The sequence below is a fragment of the Anabas testudineus genome, chromosome 10 (genome assembly GCF_900324465.2).
Source record: "Anabas testudineus chromosome 10, fAnaTes1.2, whole genome shotgun sequence".
Taxonomy (NCBI): domain Eukaryota; kingdom Metazoa; phylum Chordata; class Actinopteri; order Anabantiformes; family Anabantidae; genus Anabas; species Anabas testudineus.
The window spans coordinates 14,699,175-14,711,734 of record NC_046619.1 but is presented as its reverse complement, the minus strand read 5'-3'; the positions used below and the strand labels follow the sequence as shown (position 1 = coordinate 14,711,734).

Below are 12,560 nucleotides of genomic sequence, written 5' to 3'. Positions count from 1 at the left end.
GTGCGAGGTGTTCCTGCAGCATTACACATGGCTGCTGAGGTGCCCGAAGGTGTCCACCTGCACCTCACACACAGGAACAGCATCCACAGCCACAGAGCCTCCGTTTTTTTTTTTTGTTTTTTTTTACATTTTGTTTTCTTACAAAAGGGTCTGGAAAAATGTTGCATTAAAAATACGATCCATCCTTTAATATTTTTCATTTAAACAGGCAAAACATTAGATTCTAAGATATTTTAAGCTCTGAAAATAGCATCTCTGATGTCACTTAAAGGTTTTTGAGTTTGTGTTTTTTTGTATGTTTGTTTTTATTTTAAACAAAGCAGGCAGCCCCTCTCAGTGTGTTCTCTTACATCCAGCATCTCCAGCACAGTGCAGTCTGGAGTTGCTATGTCACAGATAAAAGAACCCCCCCATATCAGGGACTAATCAAATCTTTTTTAACATCTCCATTAGATGTTATGATTGCATGTGCCATATTGCAGAGGCACACTACAGTCAGTGGGGTCAGATAGGTCAGTAAAAGAAAGTACTGTTCTGGAGTTATAGTTCTGAAATCAGTGAAGCAGAAGACTATAAAAATCACCACGCTGACAGACGTTTTAATAATTGACTGTAACATGAAATATAAACGATTAGTGACTGGCGCCCAATAGTTTAAAGCATTAAATCACCTGGCAAAAAGGAGCGGCATAAGTTCAGAGGTTGATTTTTGGATGCTGAGAGTGTGTTAGGGGGCTGCCTGTTTTTACAGGACAAAGACTACCAGGTTGGTAGCACAGGATAACTGGCACAAATCAACTGGCACAAAGCTGACCACTTTCCACTATTAAAAAAAAAATGTATGTAATAAAATATAACATTTGTGAGTAAAATTACATGTAATAAATATACCAAATAGACAATATGTTTGTGGAAAAAACATGGCATGTTTAAATGGAATGTAAGAATCAACGAAGCACTACACACAAGAAAGAACAAAAGACCAAGTAGCCCAGTCTTTTATCCTGAGGGTTGGCACATCTGACCAAAAACAGAGGAAGGAGGTGGAGAAAAATATGCAAACTAGATAATGGGTAACAAACTAAAATAAATACTTCAATGAATGTGTGGTTATTGTGTGTAATGCTCTCATCTATCTGTGCGTGTGTGTGTGCTCAAGCACATACTCAGGTGACCTCAACAACGATGAAACCATTTTTTCTTAATAGTGCAGCAAATGTCTAACTCGATTACATAAACAAGGTTCAAGTAATCCTGGTTTTCATAACACACGGGTCTCCTGGCCTTTCTCGTTCACCTTTTTGGCTTTGAGCAGATGCTATCATATACCTCTAAGCTATATATAGTGCAGTACATATATTAATTTTCTCATCTTAATTGTATTCTCTTAAATTATCTCTGAGGTTGGAAGAGTCAGCTCATGCTCCAAGCAATGTTTCATTGCCAGGACATGCTTAGCCTAACTCAAAGTTATCAAAATCTTACACACACAGACACACATTTTTTGGATTCAGTGGTAAAATGACCTCCATTAGCTCCTTTTATAGTTTAGTATTCAATAGAGAATGTAGATTCATTACTGGAAACAGTCACCTTACACAAGCAAACCATTCAAACGTTCTGTTTGACTGAGATCACATTCAGTAACATTTCATCTTGTATCTGTATGAGTGAATAGTCTTAAACATATGGCTGCTTTTTAAGAATAAGTGAAAAACAATCATAATAGCTTTTTCAGTGTAACCATTTAAGAATGAGATCGTTGTGTCTTTATAAACAAACTATGCAGAATATAGTGACTGAACAGTGAAGCAAAGTGTTCTTTAGAGCCTTCTCTCATGCAGGGGAGCCATTCTTTGGACGAACATTTCAACTGCTACTTAAAGCACAGCAGTTGGATAGAGCTACTGACAAGACGGCCATGTATGCATTCATTTGTAAGCTAGTATTTAAAAGAAAATGGAAAAGAAGAAACATGCCTATCATCTGAGTAGGTATTTTATAAAATATTGCCGGGCACTGCTCTTCAGGCATGCGTGGGAGGAGGCGGCCAGATTTGGCAGAGGACGGAGCGGAGACACAAGTGAAAACAATGCTAAACCCCTTTTCCATCCTATCCTCCCAGTCTGCACATCTGTCCTTTTCTTAAATTTTTTCTTCTCTTCTCTTCCTCTCCTTTCACATCAGGCATGATGGCACACAGCTCTGACCTGACAGGACCCCGAAGGCAGCTGATACCAGTGTTGCTGTGAGTTTGTGGTGCCTTTTACTCACGCTCCCTCAAGTTCTTGTAGGACAGTGGTGTGACAGCTGCAATCTGGAAAGCAGACAGATTTACTTTATTTTATTTTTTTAGTGCAAGCTTGTGTCAACAAGAGGAAGAAGAGTCAAGACGAGACATTTTGAAATCACCCAAAAATTAACAGAGAAGCATTGATTGGCCACATTAACACAATTTGTCACTAAAATTACACCCGCAACCAGAGACAAGCTGAAATTAATAGAGGTATTGCTGATGATTTCACCAACATCTACTGATCTGCTGAAGACCAGCAGGGACACCGAGCAGGCACAGAAGGTTAGGTTTGTCTTTGTGCTTTACCTGGGTGTTTGTAGGAGGCTGCTCTCTGACAGCTACAGGGAGAATAGAAATGCAGGTTAAACAGTGTAAGCTGATGCAAACAGCCTGGTGGTACGGTTAAGCAACAGATATCAACGACCCAGGTAGACAGAGATGTCATTTAGACCTTCCTACAGGGGGTGGACAAAAAAATAAACAAACAAAACAAACCACCTAGAGAAAAAAAACATGTAAACAAATGCTAGAGTCTGTATAATTTCCATTCTATTTCCAAATAAATAAATTAGATACAAATATATTTGAGTATAAAACTGTAATATTTCTAAAATTTCTAAATTGTTTACTGTAAATCAGCTGATTATGATATGGCACTTCATCCAGATGTTTTTCATGTTGTCACCTGTTGCATTTCATAATGCCATATGTCAGCATGTGAGATGTCTGTGTATTTAAAATATAAGCTGCGATTTAAAAGTTTATTGGAATATATCCTAAAATTCAGGAGGTATATTTCACACCTTATGTACATTTACTAGATTTCTTCAGATTCCATAACATCTCATTTATTTATTTAGATTATTTCATTTAATTTAATATTTGATTTATTAGACTTAACTGTTACAATTTTCTAGATATTTTGAAATGAATGTATTTATTTTGTTGTCAACCCACTATAGTGAAGAAACAGCTTTCCAACATGGGTTAAGGCAACATCGCATCATGCAGTGAGCTAAGCTCAACACTCACAAATGCATCCATCATTCGCCAAAAAAGAAAGTTGCAACCACAACCCCCAACACAGATTTGAACATGCACACAGGACAAAAACAATGGCCACACCATGTTACAAACAATACTCGACTGTCAGACTGGGGACATTCCTAGTCCAAACATGAGACAGACTGAAATTGGGTTTTAAAGTTGGGTTTTAAAGCACATGCAGAAGGTAATGTAAACTGGGCTTCCAAAGGGAGGCTGAGAGAAGCATGTCAATATACAAAATATGTTTTTGGTTTGCCATGATGGGACTAGATATGATTTACTTTAAATAAATGCACCTTTAACTAACACGGTTTACACGAAACATGGACATGGAAAAGGTGAGTCTCTTCAGCCACCCAATATCAGCTTACACAACCCATAAAACACACCGGGTCTTGCTGGATGTGACCTGTAAACCAGTATGCCTTTGATTCTCTTGTTAAAAACTCAAGATTTAGGGACCAGAACTGCTAGAGAGGTTGACCAAGAGAGTGAGTCTTTTGATTGGTTTAAATGGCCTGAAGGTAGGCTGGTACCTTTTTAAAACACAGTATTGGACTCATCTGAAAAGGTTCTCATGAGCAGGGGCCTGGCTGAAGACTGGGGCCCCCCCACGCTTGATTGAACCAGCTTGTTCTAGAAAGGTGAGGCAAGAGACACCATTGACATCACTACGCTGACACACATTCACACGTAGCCTGTAACTCCATCTTGTGCTCGCTCACACAGTCATACACACAGGGACATACATAAACAGAACATACTATATACAAACAAAGACTTAAAACTGATCATGTGGACAATGCCCATCAATGTGGGTGTCTTTTTAAAGACACATTTCCTTGCAATAAAGCTTTCACTCTATATTCATTGGTCCAGATTTATGCAGGGCAACTACTCTTGCACATTTCTCAAAAGAATGTACAATTTAACACGCGCGCACACACAAAATGCAGTGGCCCACAGGGACTTTGGTGAGGATCCTGGATGAGATTGTTGATTTGAGCCTCATGCAGATGCATGTTTTGACGCGCTGCATTCACTTTAACATGCGGGGACAGCAGGCACTGGAGCAGCACAGGCAGCTGGGAGAAGACATCGACTGAAACAGCTGGACAGATGAGAATGTAAGACTAATTGGACTTGTTCAGCATGAACACTTGGTCCTGCTCCACACTGCTGGAGGAGTTGGGCACACATTGGCCCACCAGCTCAATTTAATAATTGTATCAAAAGGAAAGAATTCAAGTCATGATTTAAAGATTGGGCCTTCCAAGTTTGTATTCCTCATCTATAATCTTAATCTGTCCAAGTGAATGGGGACTGTAAAATTCAACACCCTAGTTAGTACCCATAGTTAGAGGATAAGGAAGGAGTCTAACAGTTGGAGAGGAAGGACACAACAGGCAGGAAACAAGCAGACTGGCAGACACAGAAACTCTGCAGGAAAAAGACGTAAGGAAGAAAGTTGACCTCAGTCACTCCACGAGAAGGTGTGAGTGCTAGCGGTTTGAGATAACATGAAGATAGTAGATGTCCCAGAGGAAGGAAGGCGATGTTTCATCTTTAGAGAGCCAGGTCCCGAGGGGAAGAGAGAAGAAATCAGAGTAAGAAAAGTGTTAAGATGCTAAATCATGAGGACTAGTTAGGATAACAAAAGGTAAAAAGGTGAAATTTAGTAAGCAGTAAGATTAAAGAGGGTGTTCAAAACTAAAATGGACAACTATCATTAAATTTATCTGTAAACTGAAATGCCCATAGGCCAACACATAGTCCTGCCACTTTGCTAAGCAAATAGAACAAGTCTAGACACAAGTGTGGAACAAATCCAAGCACTGTGCATAGCACCAAACATATCCGGCTACTTGGAAAACACATTAGTTTCACAGGGATTAAACTGAAATGACAAATATATCTGGGAATGTTGTCTTCTGAAGTGAGATGAGTTGGAATAAATAGCCCCTCTAAAAAGCAAGGGTCATACTTGAAAATGGCAAAAATACCTGCAAAAGATTTTACAGTCACATCTTAAAAATGCAGTGGATGCAATGTGTAAAAGGTTCTTTAAATTTCCTGGTAAATGCTGAATATGTGTTTAAAATCATGTTTAGGAAATGTGTTAAATTAGTTAGCAGAGTACTATCATGTTTGTTTGTATGTTGTATGTCAGCTGGCAACAACAGTTTATATTACTAACTAATCTGATTCAGGTAATTTATTGATGTCTCCCTCTGTTTCCTGATCTAAGAACACAGGTGACGGAGGCGTTGGTGGCCAATACTCCTCTGCAGTGAAGCATCACTCTGTAAACACAAAGCTATAACAATAGAGAACGATACAGGTATAACTGGGGGATTTGATTTAAATTTATAACTATCCTATATCATAACTACCCACCATCCAGATCTTACGCTTTGCTTGGAAATTAAACCTATTAACAATAACGAAACCTTTGTGATTTTTTTCTTAAAGTAGAGTGAAAATGTGTGTATGTGTGTGTGTTTGTTTCAGCTTTACCTGTCGAGAATGAGGGCCGCGGGGCTTGCGGAATACCCCAAACAGGATCTCTGGCAGAAGGCTGAGCAGGATGAGCAAAATGATGACTAGCCAGGCTGACACGGAGCTTAGCATGTTGGCAAACACAAAGTACAAACGCTGCTGCCTCAGGAAGGGCCTGCAGGTAAGGGAACACTTTGGGTTACAGTGGCTGGAAGAGCTATAGGGGTTGGACAGAAATATAACTGCAATGTTTGTGTGCTATTTCATACAGAGATGTTTTCTAACCATATTATTCCTCCCCAGAAGAAGCTGAAAAACACGTAAAAAGCCAGGGATCCCCAGATCACAAAGTGGTTGATCCATGTCCAGTGACGTGTGTCCAGAGCAAGCTAGAACAAAGGAGAAAAGTCACTCAACACATGCCCAAGTCAGTCTTCTGCAATGCAAGAGATGTGCTTCAAAATCTGTTAAACAACTCCTCTAATGATACACCTTCATCTTTACAACCAGATAAACAAACAACAAGAGAGTGGGTTTACCTTTAGCGTAACAGTGAAGACAAGGACGGTGAAGACAATTGTTCCATATGACCAGTTCCCAAAAACCTAGATTTAAATCAAAGTCAAATTATTAAACCTACAAGGCCTAATTAAGTAATTTAATTTAATATCCATTTAGAAGTTGAATTAAATCGTGGCACAAACCTGGCCATTATCCTGCAGTGCTGGGTTACTGAATAGAAATCGAACACCAAAAAAGAAGACCAAGCCATGGAAAGTTCCAAGTAAGGTCCAATAGATGAATGGTCCCCAGCGTAACATGGCATTCTTAGCAATCTGTCTAAAGAAAGCCATGAAAGAGAAAGATGACAACACAATATCTAACTTAAACAAAGAAAAATGCATTAATTGAATTCAAGCACTGATCATATGATTACTGGTCCTCTTTACTTAGAAAAGCAATTTAAGTAAAGTGGACCAAGCACATCTACATGTTTAATTCTACTGCAGATTTTTTAAATAAAGGTTCCCAGATTTACCTGTAGAGGGTAGCATTATCCAGCAGAGCACCAATGCAGATATGTTGCTCCAAGAGGCTGTAAGCCAGGATGGGCATAGAGGTGAAGCAGATGTTGTACATCGTCAGATAGGCCGCATCATACAGGGGCTGGGGAGCATGAGAGCAGCCGGGGGAGAGTGAAGCAGGAGGGGTTGGTAAGGAGGAGGAGGGAAGGGTTGCCAGGGGTTAATATCACGGAGAGGACAAAACTAATACACACCATCATACTTACGCAGACAGTGTGTCATATAAGCAAGCTTATATACATCTTTCATGTACTTATGAAAGATCTAAGATGGGGGCCATGTGGCATGAAGGAGAATACAATATTCACCCTCACTCTTCACAAACACACCAAAAGATAGAACAAGTATCTTATGTGGTGATTAGCAGATATGTCTGTCTTAGGAACATTTTTATGGAGACAATACCACAAATTATCCTAAATCTATACAGTTATAACAAATTGAATATTATATTATGAAGATATATGGTGGAGCATGACATGTCTGTATTACTGTAAATGGTGTTATGCTGTCTAAGCCAGTATATAAACATCAATCAGAGCTCAAACATCCAGGGGGCAGTGAGGGAGGGGCAATCTGAGGGAAAGAGTCTGGCATTCAGGAGGACGAGGATGTGTAGATTCAAGGGACGCTGCCTCCTTTCATGTTCAGAACATCTTTGACCCTCAAAGGGCCTCGGGACATACTCACTTGCTGGGAGTAGCCACAGAAGAACTGGTACAAAAACTGAGGTAAGATGAAGCAAAGGTTCTGCAGGCACAAAGGGAAAGAGAAAAGGCTCACACTGATCACATCAAAGGGCATCAAAGGTAATCTTAAGTGTGAAGGTTTGCAGGTACAAAACTGACTGACAGCTAACCAAGCTCAACCTAAAAATATATTTAACTGTAAGAGGACTGATTCTGTAATATCTGTCTGCTAACACATATGTTCTCCCACCTTGTAAAAGAAATATTGCACCAGGTGCGCAATGCGGACATAGTAGAGATGCCCATGAGCCAACAAAAGTTTCTTGAGGTGCTTGAGTTTGGGGATAGCATAATCACTGTTCCTCACTGCCTGCCGACCCTCTTTACCCTTAATACCTGGAACATCAAAAACAAATTAATACACATGACCATCACCATATCTATTTATTTTTCCTCTCCTTAGTCAGCACTTCCTCAGCTACAGCATGAGATATCTCACCAATGCCAACATGAGCTTCCAAAATCATGCTGACATCATTGGCACCATCTCCAATAGAAAGGGTGATGGGGCTGCCTTTAGAGTTCTTCACCATTTTAACTATCTAAAAGTAAAGAGAGAAAGATTTAGCTTTAAAAAAAATCTTAAGCCAAGTCTTCATTGTATAAATCATTTAATTAATAATAAATATTTTGAACATTTTAACAGATTCTTCTGACCTGTGCCTTTTGCAGAGGAGCCATTCGACAGCAGAGCACAGCTGTGCAGTTCTGACAAATCTGCAGGAACAGGTTCTTGTAGAGACTTGAGTTAGAGTCAGAGGCGGAGTTGAGCACCATCGACAAAGTGGCTCCATCTATGATAAAACCATAGTCCTGGCTGGCTGAAGACCAGCTTCTACAACACAAAAGAGAAGTGGGTTTACCTTTAATTATCAGTGAAAGATGTGCATGTTAGATTAAAAAGGGGAAGTCATTACAAAGCAGCTTAAGTTAGTACAGCTAAATCTAGCAATCTACCAACCTGGTGACGCCTGCCCTAACTGGTGGTGCATCCTGCACAGCTTTCTTATGATATTCAATCAAAAGTTCATGCAGACGTTCTTCGCGCCTCCTCCCTCCATCCTCCAAAGTACGTACTGTCAGCTCCAACAGCTCTGTGTTTCTCTGAAACAATCTGCAAGCGTAGCAGGTGGACTTTGCGGTCTCCATCTTGTCTCCTGTTAGGACCCAGACCTTCATACCTGCCCCCTGCAGAGCCTCCATGGTCTCTGCTGCCTGCTCTTGAAGCCTAGGAAACAAGAACACAAGAAAGAAGAGAGACCCAAGAAAGGTTAGGACACTAATTGTAAGATGTTGATGTATACCATCAATAGCAAATGATTGTTATCAGGGTTCAGTTTCACAGGTGATAAAGTATAATATACTACAGTAAAAAAGAAGTCGTTTTACAACAGTAATTCTAAAACATTATATATGTATTGTTTTTTTTTTAAACTAGTGAAGTAGTACCTAATTTCAACCACAAGATGGCAGTATGGGCTTACTCTAGTGCATATTTATGGTAGACTCCTGTATGATTAAAATACATTAAATAATAATGTGAGAACCCACCGATCTTCTACAGCAGTAGCTCCTATAAGACTCATGTCTGTCTCCACTTGGTTGTAAACAGCCATGAGCTTCTCATCTCTGTCCTGCAGAGCCAGTCTAGCTTCTCTTAGTCCTGCATCTGCCTGAGCGTACTCATCTGCACTGAGATATTTATAGGCCACACACAGTGTCCGGTAGCCTTCCTGAAAAATGAAAGACGCAGCACCCAATTATGACAAGAGAACACAAAGTGATCTGTTTTCACAGTGCTGTACTCTTAAAACCTTTTTGACAAAACAATTAATTTACTTTAGAGTCAATATCTTATGTCACCCACTGTTGCATTGCGCTCCACATGCATGCGTATCCTCTCGACCTCCTCCTGTCTGACACGGGGAAAAATGGAAGAATCCGCTCCCTTACAGAAGAGCAGCGTCTCACCTAAACACAAAAAACCACCAACACACAGCATGGTGAGGGAAAAGAGTCAGCACTAAGTCATGGTCAATGCAATAAACCGGACAGTAATTGCAGGCTCACCTGATCTGGATCTGACTATTACACTCATTCTCCTTCTCACTGGGTCAAAGTTCAACACGTGAAGCAGTTCATACCTTTAGGATGTACAAAATTAAATTAAACATGTTAGTCAAATGTGGTACAATGTAAAAAAAACAAACACTTTATTATAAATATGAAACTGCTGACTTACTTACATTTCAATGTCATTGTTACTGTTAAGTATTTTCATGGTTTTACTTTCAAGACCCAGGAATGTGAAGCCATACCTGCAGAAGGCAAATCATCACAAATTACTTATGTAAGTATGTGTGCTGCATGAATAAACAGTAATGAAGCTTAATAAATGAAGGATTTGCAAAACATTTCTTACCTCATGGCACCCTTGACCAGAGCAACCTCATCCGGTGAGGATGCTATAAAGCCTCTCTGCTCCTGTGGTGGTTGGAGCACCTCTAAGCCATCAACCTGGTCTGTGAGTCCATCGACTTGGTCTTGACCCTGTTCTGTGGACTCTTTCACCTGAACTGTGTGGCAGAGACACAGGGCACGCAGAAACAGCTCTTCCCTCTCCTAATAACAAAATATAAACAAGACTTAATATATTAAAATTAGATACAGTTGTATGTAAAAGTAATGAAACTGTTGCAATGTCCTGGTTTTCTGCTTAAAATGGACATGAATGTGATGTCCCATTCAGAGACCAGACCCTAACTAAACAGAGATGCTGTAGAGTGATCTCAGTCTCTAGTTTTTTCTTTTTTTTTTTAATTAGGAGACATACAGAGTTCAGATAGTGTAATTGTTGAAGTAGTAGAAACAGTCTGTTAAATGTTATCATGTGTTCATGTCATGAGTATACAACCCCTTCATGTTGAGTGCATATGTTGACATGTCAAGAAGACAGTATGTGGGTGACCTTTGAAGGGTGTTTCTGAGCAGCGAGCTATGTAATGGCCATATGTTGCTGCTTGTGTGACTTTTTGCAGCAGATGGAGGGACGCCACAACACCCACCCTGCCAGCTCTCTGCTGCAGTTTGCTCACAGGTCCGTCTGTGACACAGAACCCGTCAACCTCTGAACTGTTGTCGTGGTAGCTGTACTGGATGCCGTCAATACAGCACTCTATAAACTCCATGTTATTCTGAGTGAGCGTCCCCGTCTTGTCTGTGAAGACATACTCCACCTGCAGGCAATGTGATAAAAATACAGGACAGAAATATTCCCAAACCCATTAAATGCAGCTGTCAATTTAACATGTTCCAACAATAAGATTATTATTTCCATATAGAATCACAGCGTGTTAATCAGTTTAACAAAGCATAATTTTTAATTGACGTAGCCGTCTGGCAGCGCTGTTTGAGCGAATGCCATAAAAAACAAAATAACTCAGGAAGATCTAGTGTTATTATAAGCAGCTTTTACAGTATAAGTATGGTAGTGCTCTATCAACAGCTCTTTCTTTTTAAAAATAATTTTATTATTATATATTTAAATTGCCTGACCTGTCCCAGCTCCTCATTCAGGTCTGATGTGTTTACCAGTGCCCCCTCCTTTATTTCAGGGTCAAAGAAGTCCTTGTCCCATGTGATGAATAAGGATCCCAAAAACTTTTGCATCTCGACTGTCACATACATGGACACCGGAATGATGAAGTTGAAGAGCACCATGAAGGACAGGAAGTCAGTGAACATCTTTAGGTACTGTTGAAAAAGAACAGGCTCATTTTAAAATGTAAAGGTTATAATCTGTGTATTTAATTTAAAACAACAACAATATTATTTTATTAGATAATGCACCACTAATATTTTAAATTTAATCTCACGTAAGAAAGCTTGGAAAATATGCTTGCAGGGTGGAAGTTCACCTACACTGTACTCTCTACTCATAACATTAGTCTAACAGAAAACAGAAAGTCCCCCGGCTGTAAATCTGTCATCCTATTTTATTCAAACAATAAATATGAAAATATGAAGCAGTTGCAACATTGTCTCGTAATGTTTGCAGTTATTTGAGGTTAGCACATAAGTTTAGCAACCAGTAAAATCGACCAAGTCACAATGTAAGTTTTACAGTGTAGTATTTTTTTGTTGTATTTTACTACAGTGGCTCAAAGGGGAAGAAAATGCTTGTAAAACGCTGTAATATAATGGATGGAGCTGTGCCACCAGAAATCACTACTACAAACCTCCAGGGGTTAAGTATTTACCATATTACACGCATGATAATATACTGATGCAAATCCAACAGAACTCATTAGCCATTCTTCTCACGGCAGGGGTAATGCCTGTGAAGCTCTCTGGAGGCTAACATTTTCTGACTGAGTATTTTCTCCTGGCAGTTGGTTTGGGCTGTTATTGTCAGACAAATAACTAATACATCATTGTTCGGATAACAAGCACAGGCAGATCACAGCTTGCACTCACCTGATTGGTGTCCTTCTCTCTCTGGGTTTTCTCGTTGTACCATGGCTCATCCTGTCCAGGCTTGCTCTGCCACACATATTTAAGTGTAGTGCACACCAGGGCCTTGCTCACTAATATGCAAAGGTAAACCAGAAGGAAGGCATTGATAGACCTGGAAATGCAAAAAGATACACACAAAAGAATTAGAAACAAAGGTATGTCACATATATTAAAATTGGCTGCACTCTCTCCTCTGAACTCACTTCTCCACAGCCGAGCGTTTCTGAGACTTTCCCTGGTAGTTGAGAGCCATCTTTGTCTCCATGCCAGTGTAAACTGCAACACCTTGAGAGTGACAGAGAAGAAAAAGAAATTTAATAATTTTTTAAATGGTGAACCTTCTTAAAGTATAAAAATTACTGAATGAAA

At 39.7% G+C, this 12,560-nt stretch overlaps 1 protein-coding gene across 4 annotated transcripts in view; it reads right to left on the bottom strand.

Annotated features, from left to right (window-relative positions):
- Nucleotides 1–103: 103 nt before the first annotated feature.
- Nucleotides 104–12,560, bottom strand: part of atp11c (ATPase phospholipid transporting 11C) — a 36,930-nt gene continuing 24,473 nt past the window's right edge. Inside the window, exons 10-31 of one of the 4 annotated variants that reach the window (XM_026357305.1) lie at nt 12,395–12,476; nt 12,153–12,303; nt 11,232–11,429; nt 10,742–10,912; nt 10,099–10,298; nt 9,923–9,994; nt 9,747–9,820; nt 9,544–9,647; nt 9,228–9,409; nt 8,638–8,904; nt 8,334–8,511; nt 8,116–8,218; nt 7,867–8,012; nt 7,618–7,677; nt 6,882–7,009; nt 6,547–6,682; nt 6,382–6,447; nt 6,128–6,231; nt 5,861–6,017; nt 3,880–3,979; nt 2,603–2,634; nt 104–2,317 (exon numbers count right to left, since the gene is read on the bottom strand). In XM_026357305.1, the coding sequence (XP_026213090.1) occupies nt 3,884–3,979; nt 5,861–6,017; nt 6,128–6,231; nt 6,382–6,447; nt 6,547–6,682; nt 6,882–7,009; nt 7,618–7,677; nt 7,867–8,012; nt 8,116–8,218; nt 8,334–8,511; nt 8,638–8,904; nt 9,228–9,409; nt 9,544–9,647; nt 9,747–9,820; nt 9,923–9,994; nt 10,099–10,298; nt 10,742–10,912; nt 11,232–11,429; nt 12,153–12,303; nt 12,395–12,476 (2,675 nt within the window). In that variant the 3' untranslated portion in view covers nt 104–2,317; nt 2,603–2,634; nt 3,880–3,883. The remainder of the gene's footprint in view (nt 2,318–2,602; nt 2,635–3,879; nt 3,980–5,860; nt 6,018–6,127; nt 6,232–6,381; nt 6,448–6,546; nt 6,683–6,881; nt 7,010–7,617; nt 7,678–7,866; nt 8,013–8,115; nt 8,219–8,333; nt 8,512–8,637; nt 8,905–9,227; nt 9,410–9,543; nt 9,648–9,746; nt 9,821–9,922; nt 9,995–10,098; nt 10,299–10,741; nt 10,913–11,231; nt 11,430–12,152; nt 12,304–12,394; nt 12,477–12,560) is intronic. The other 3 variants (XM_026357306.1, XM_026357307.1, XM_026357308.1) reach the window with 3 other exon arrangements.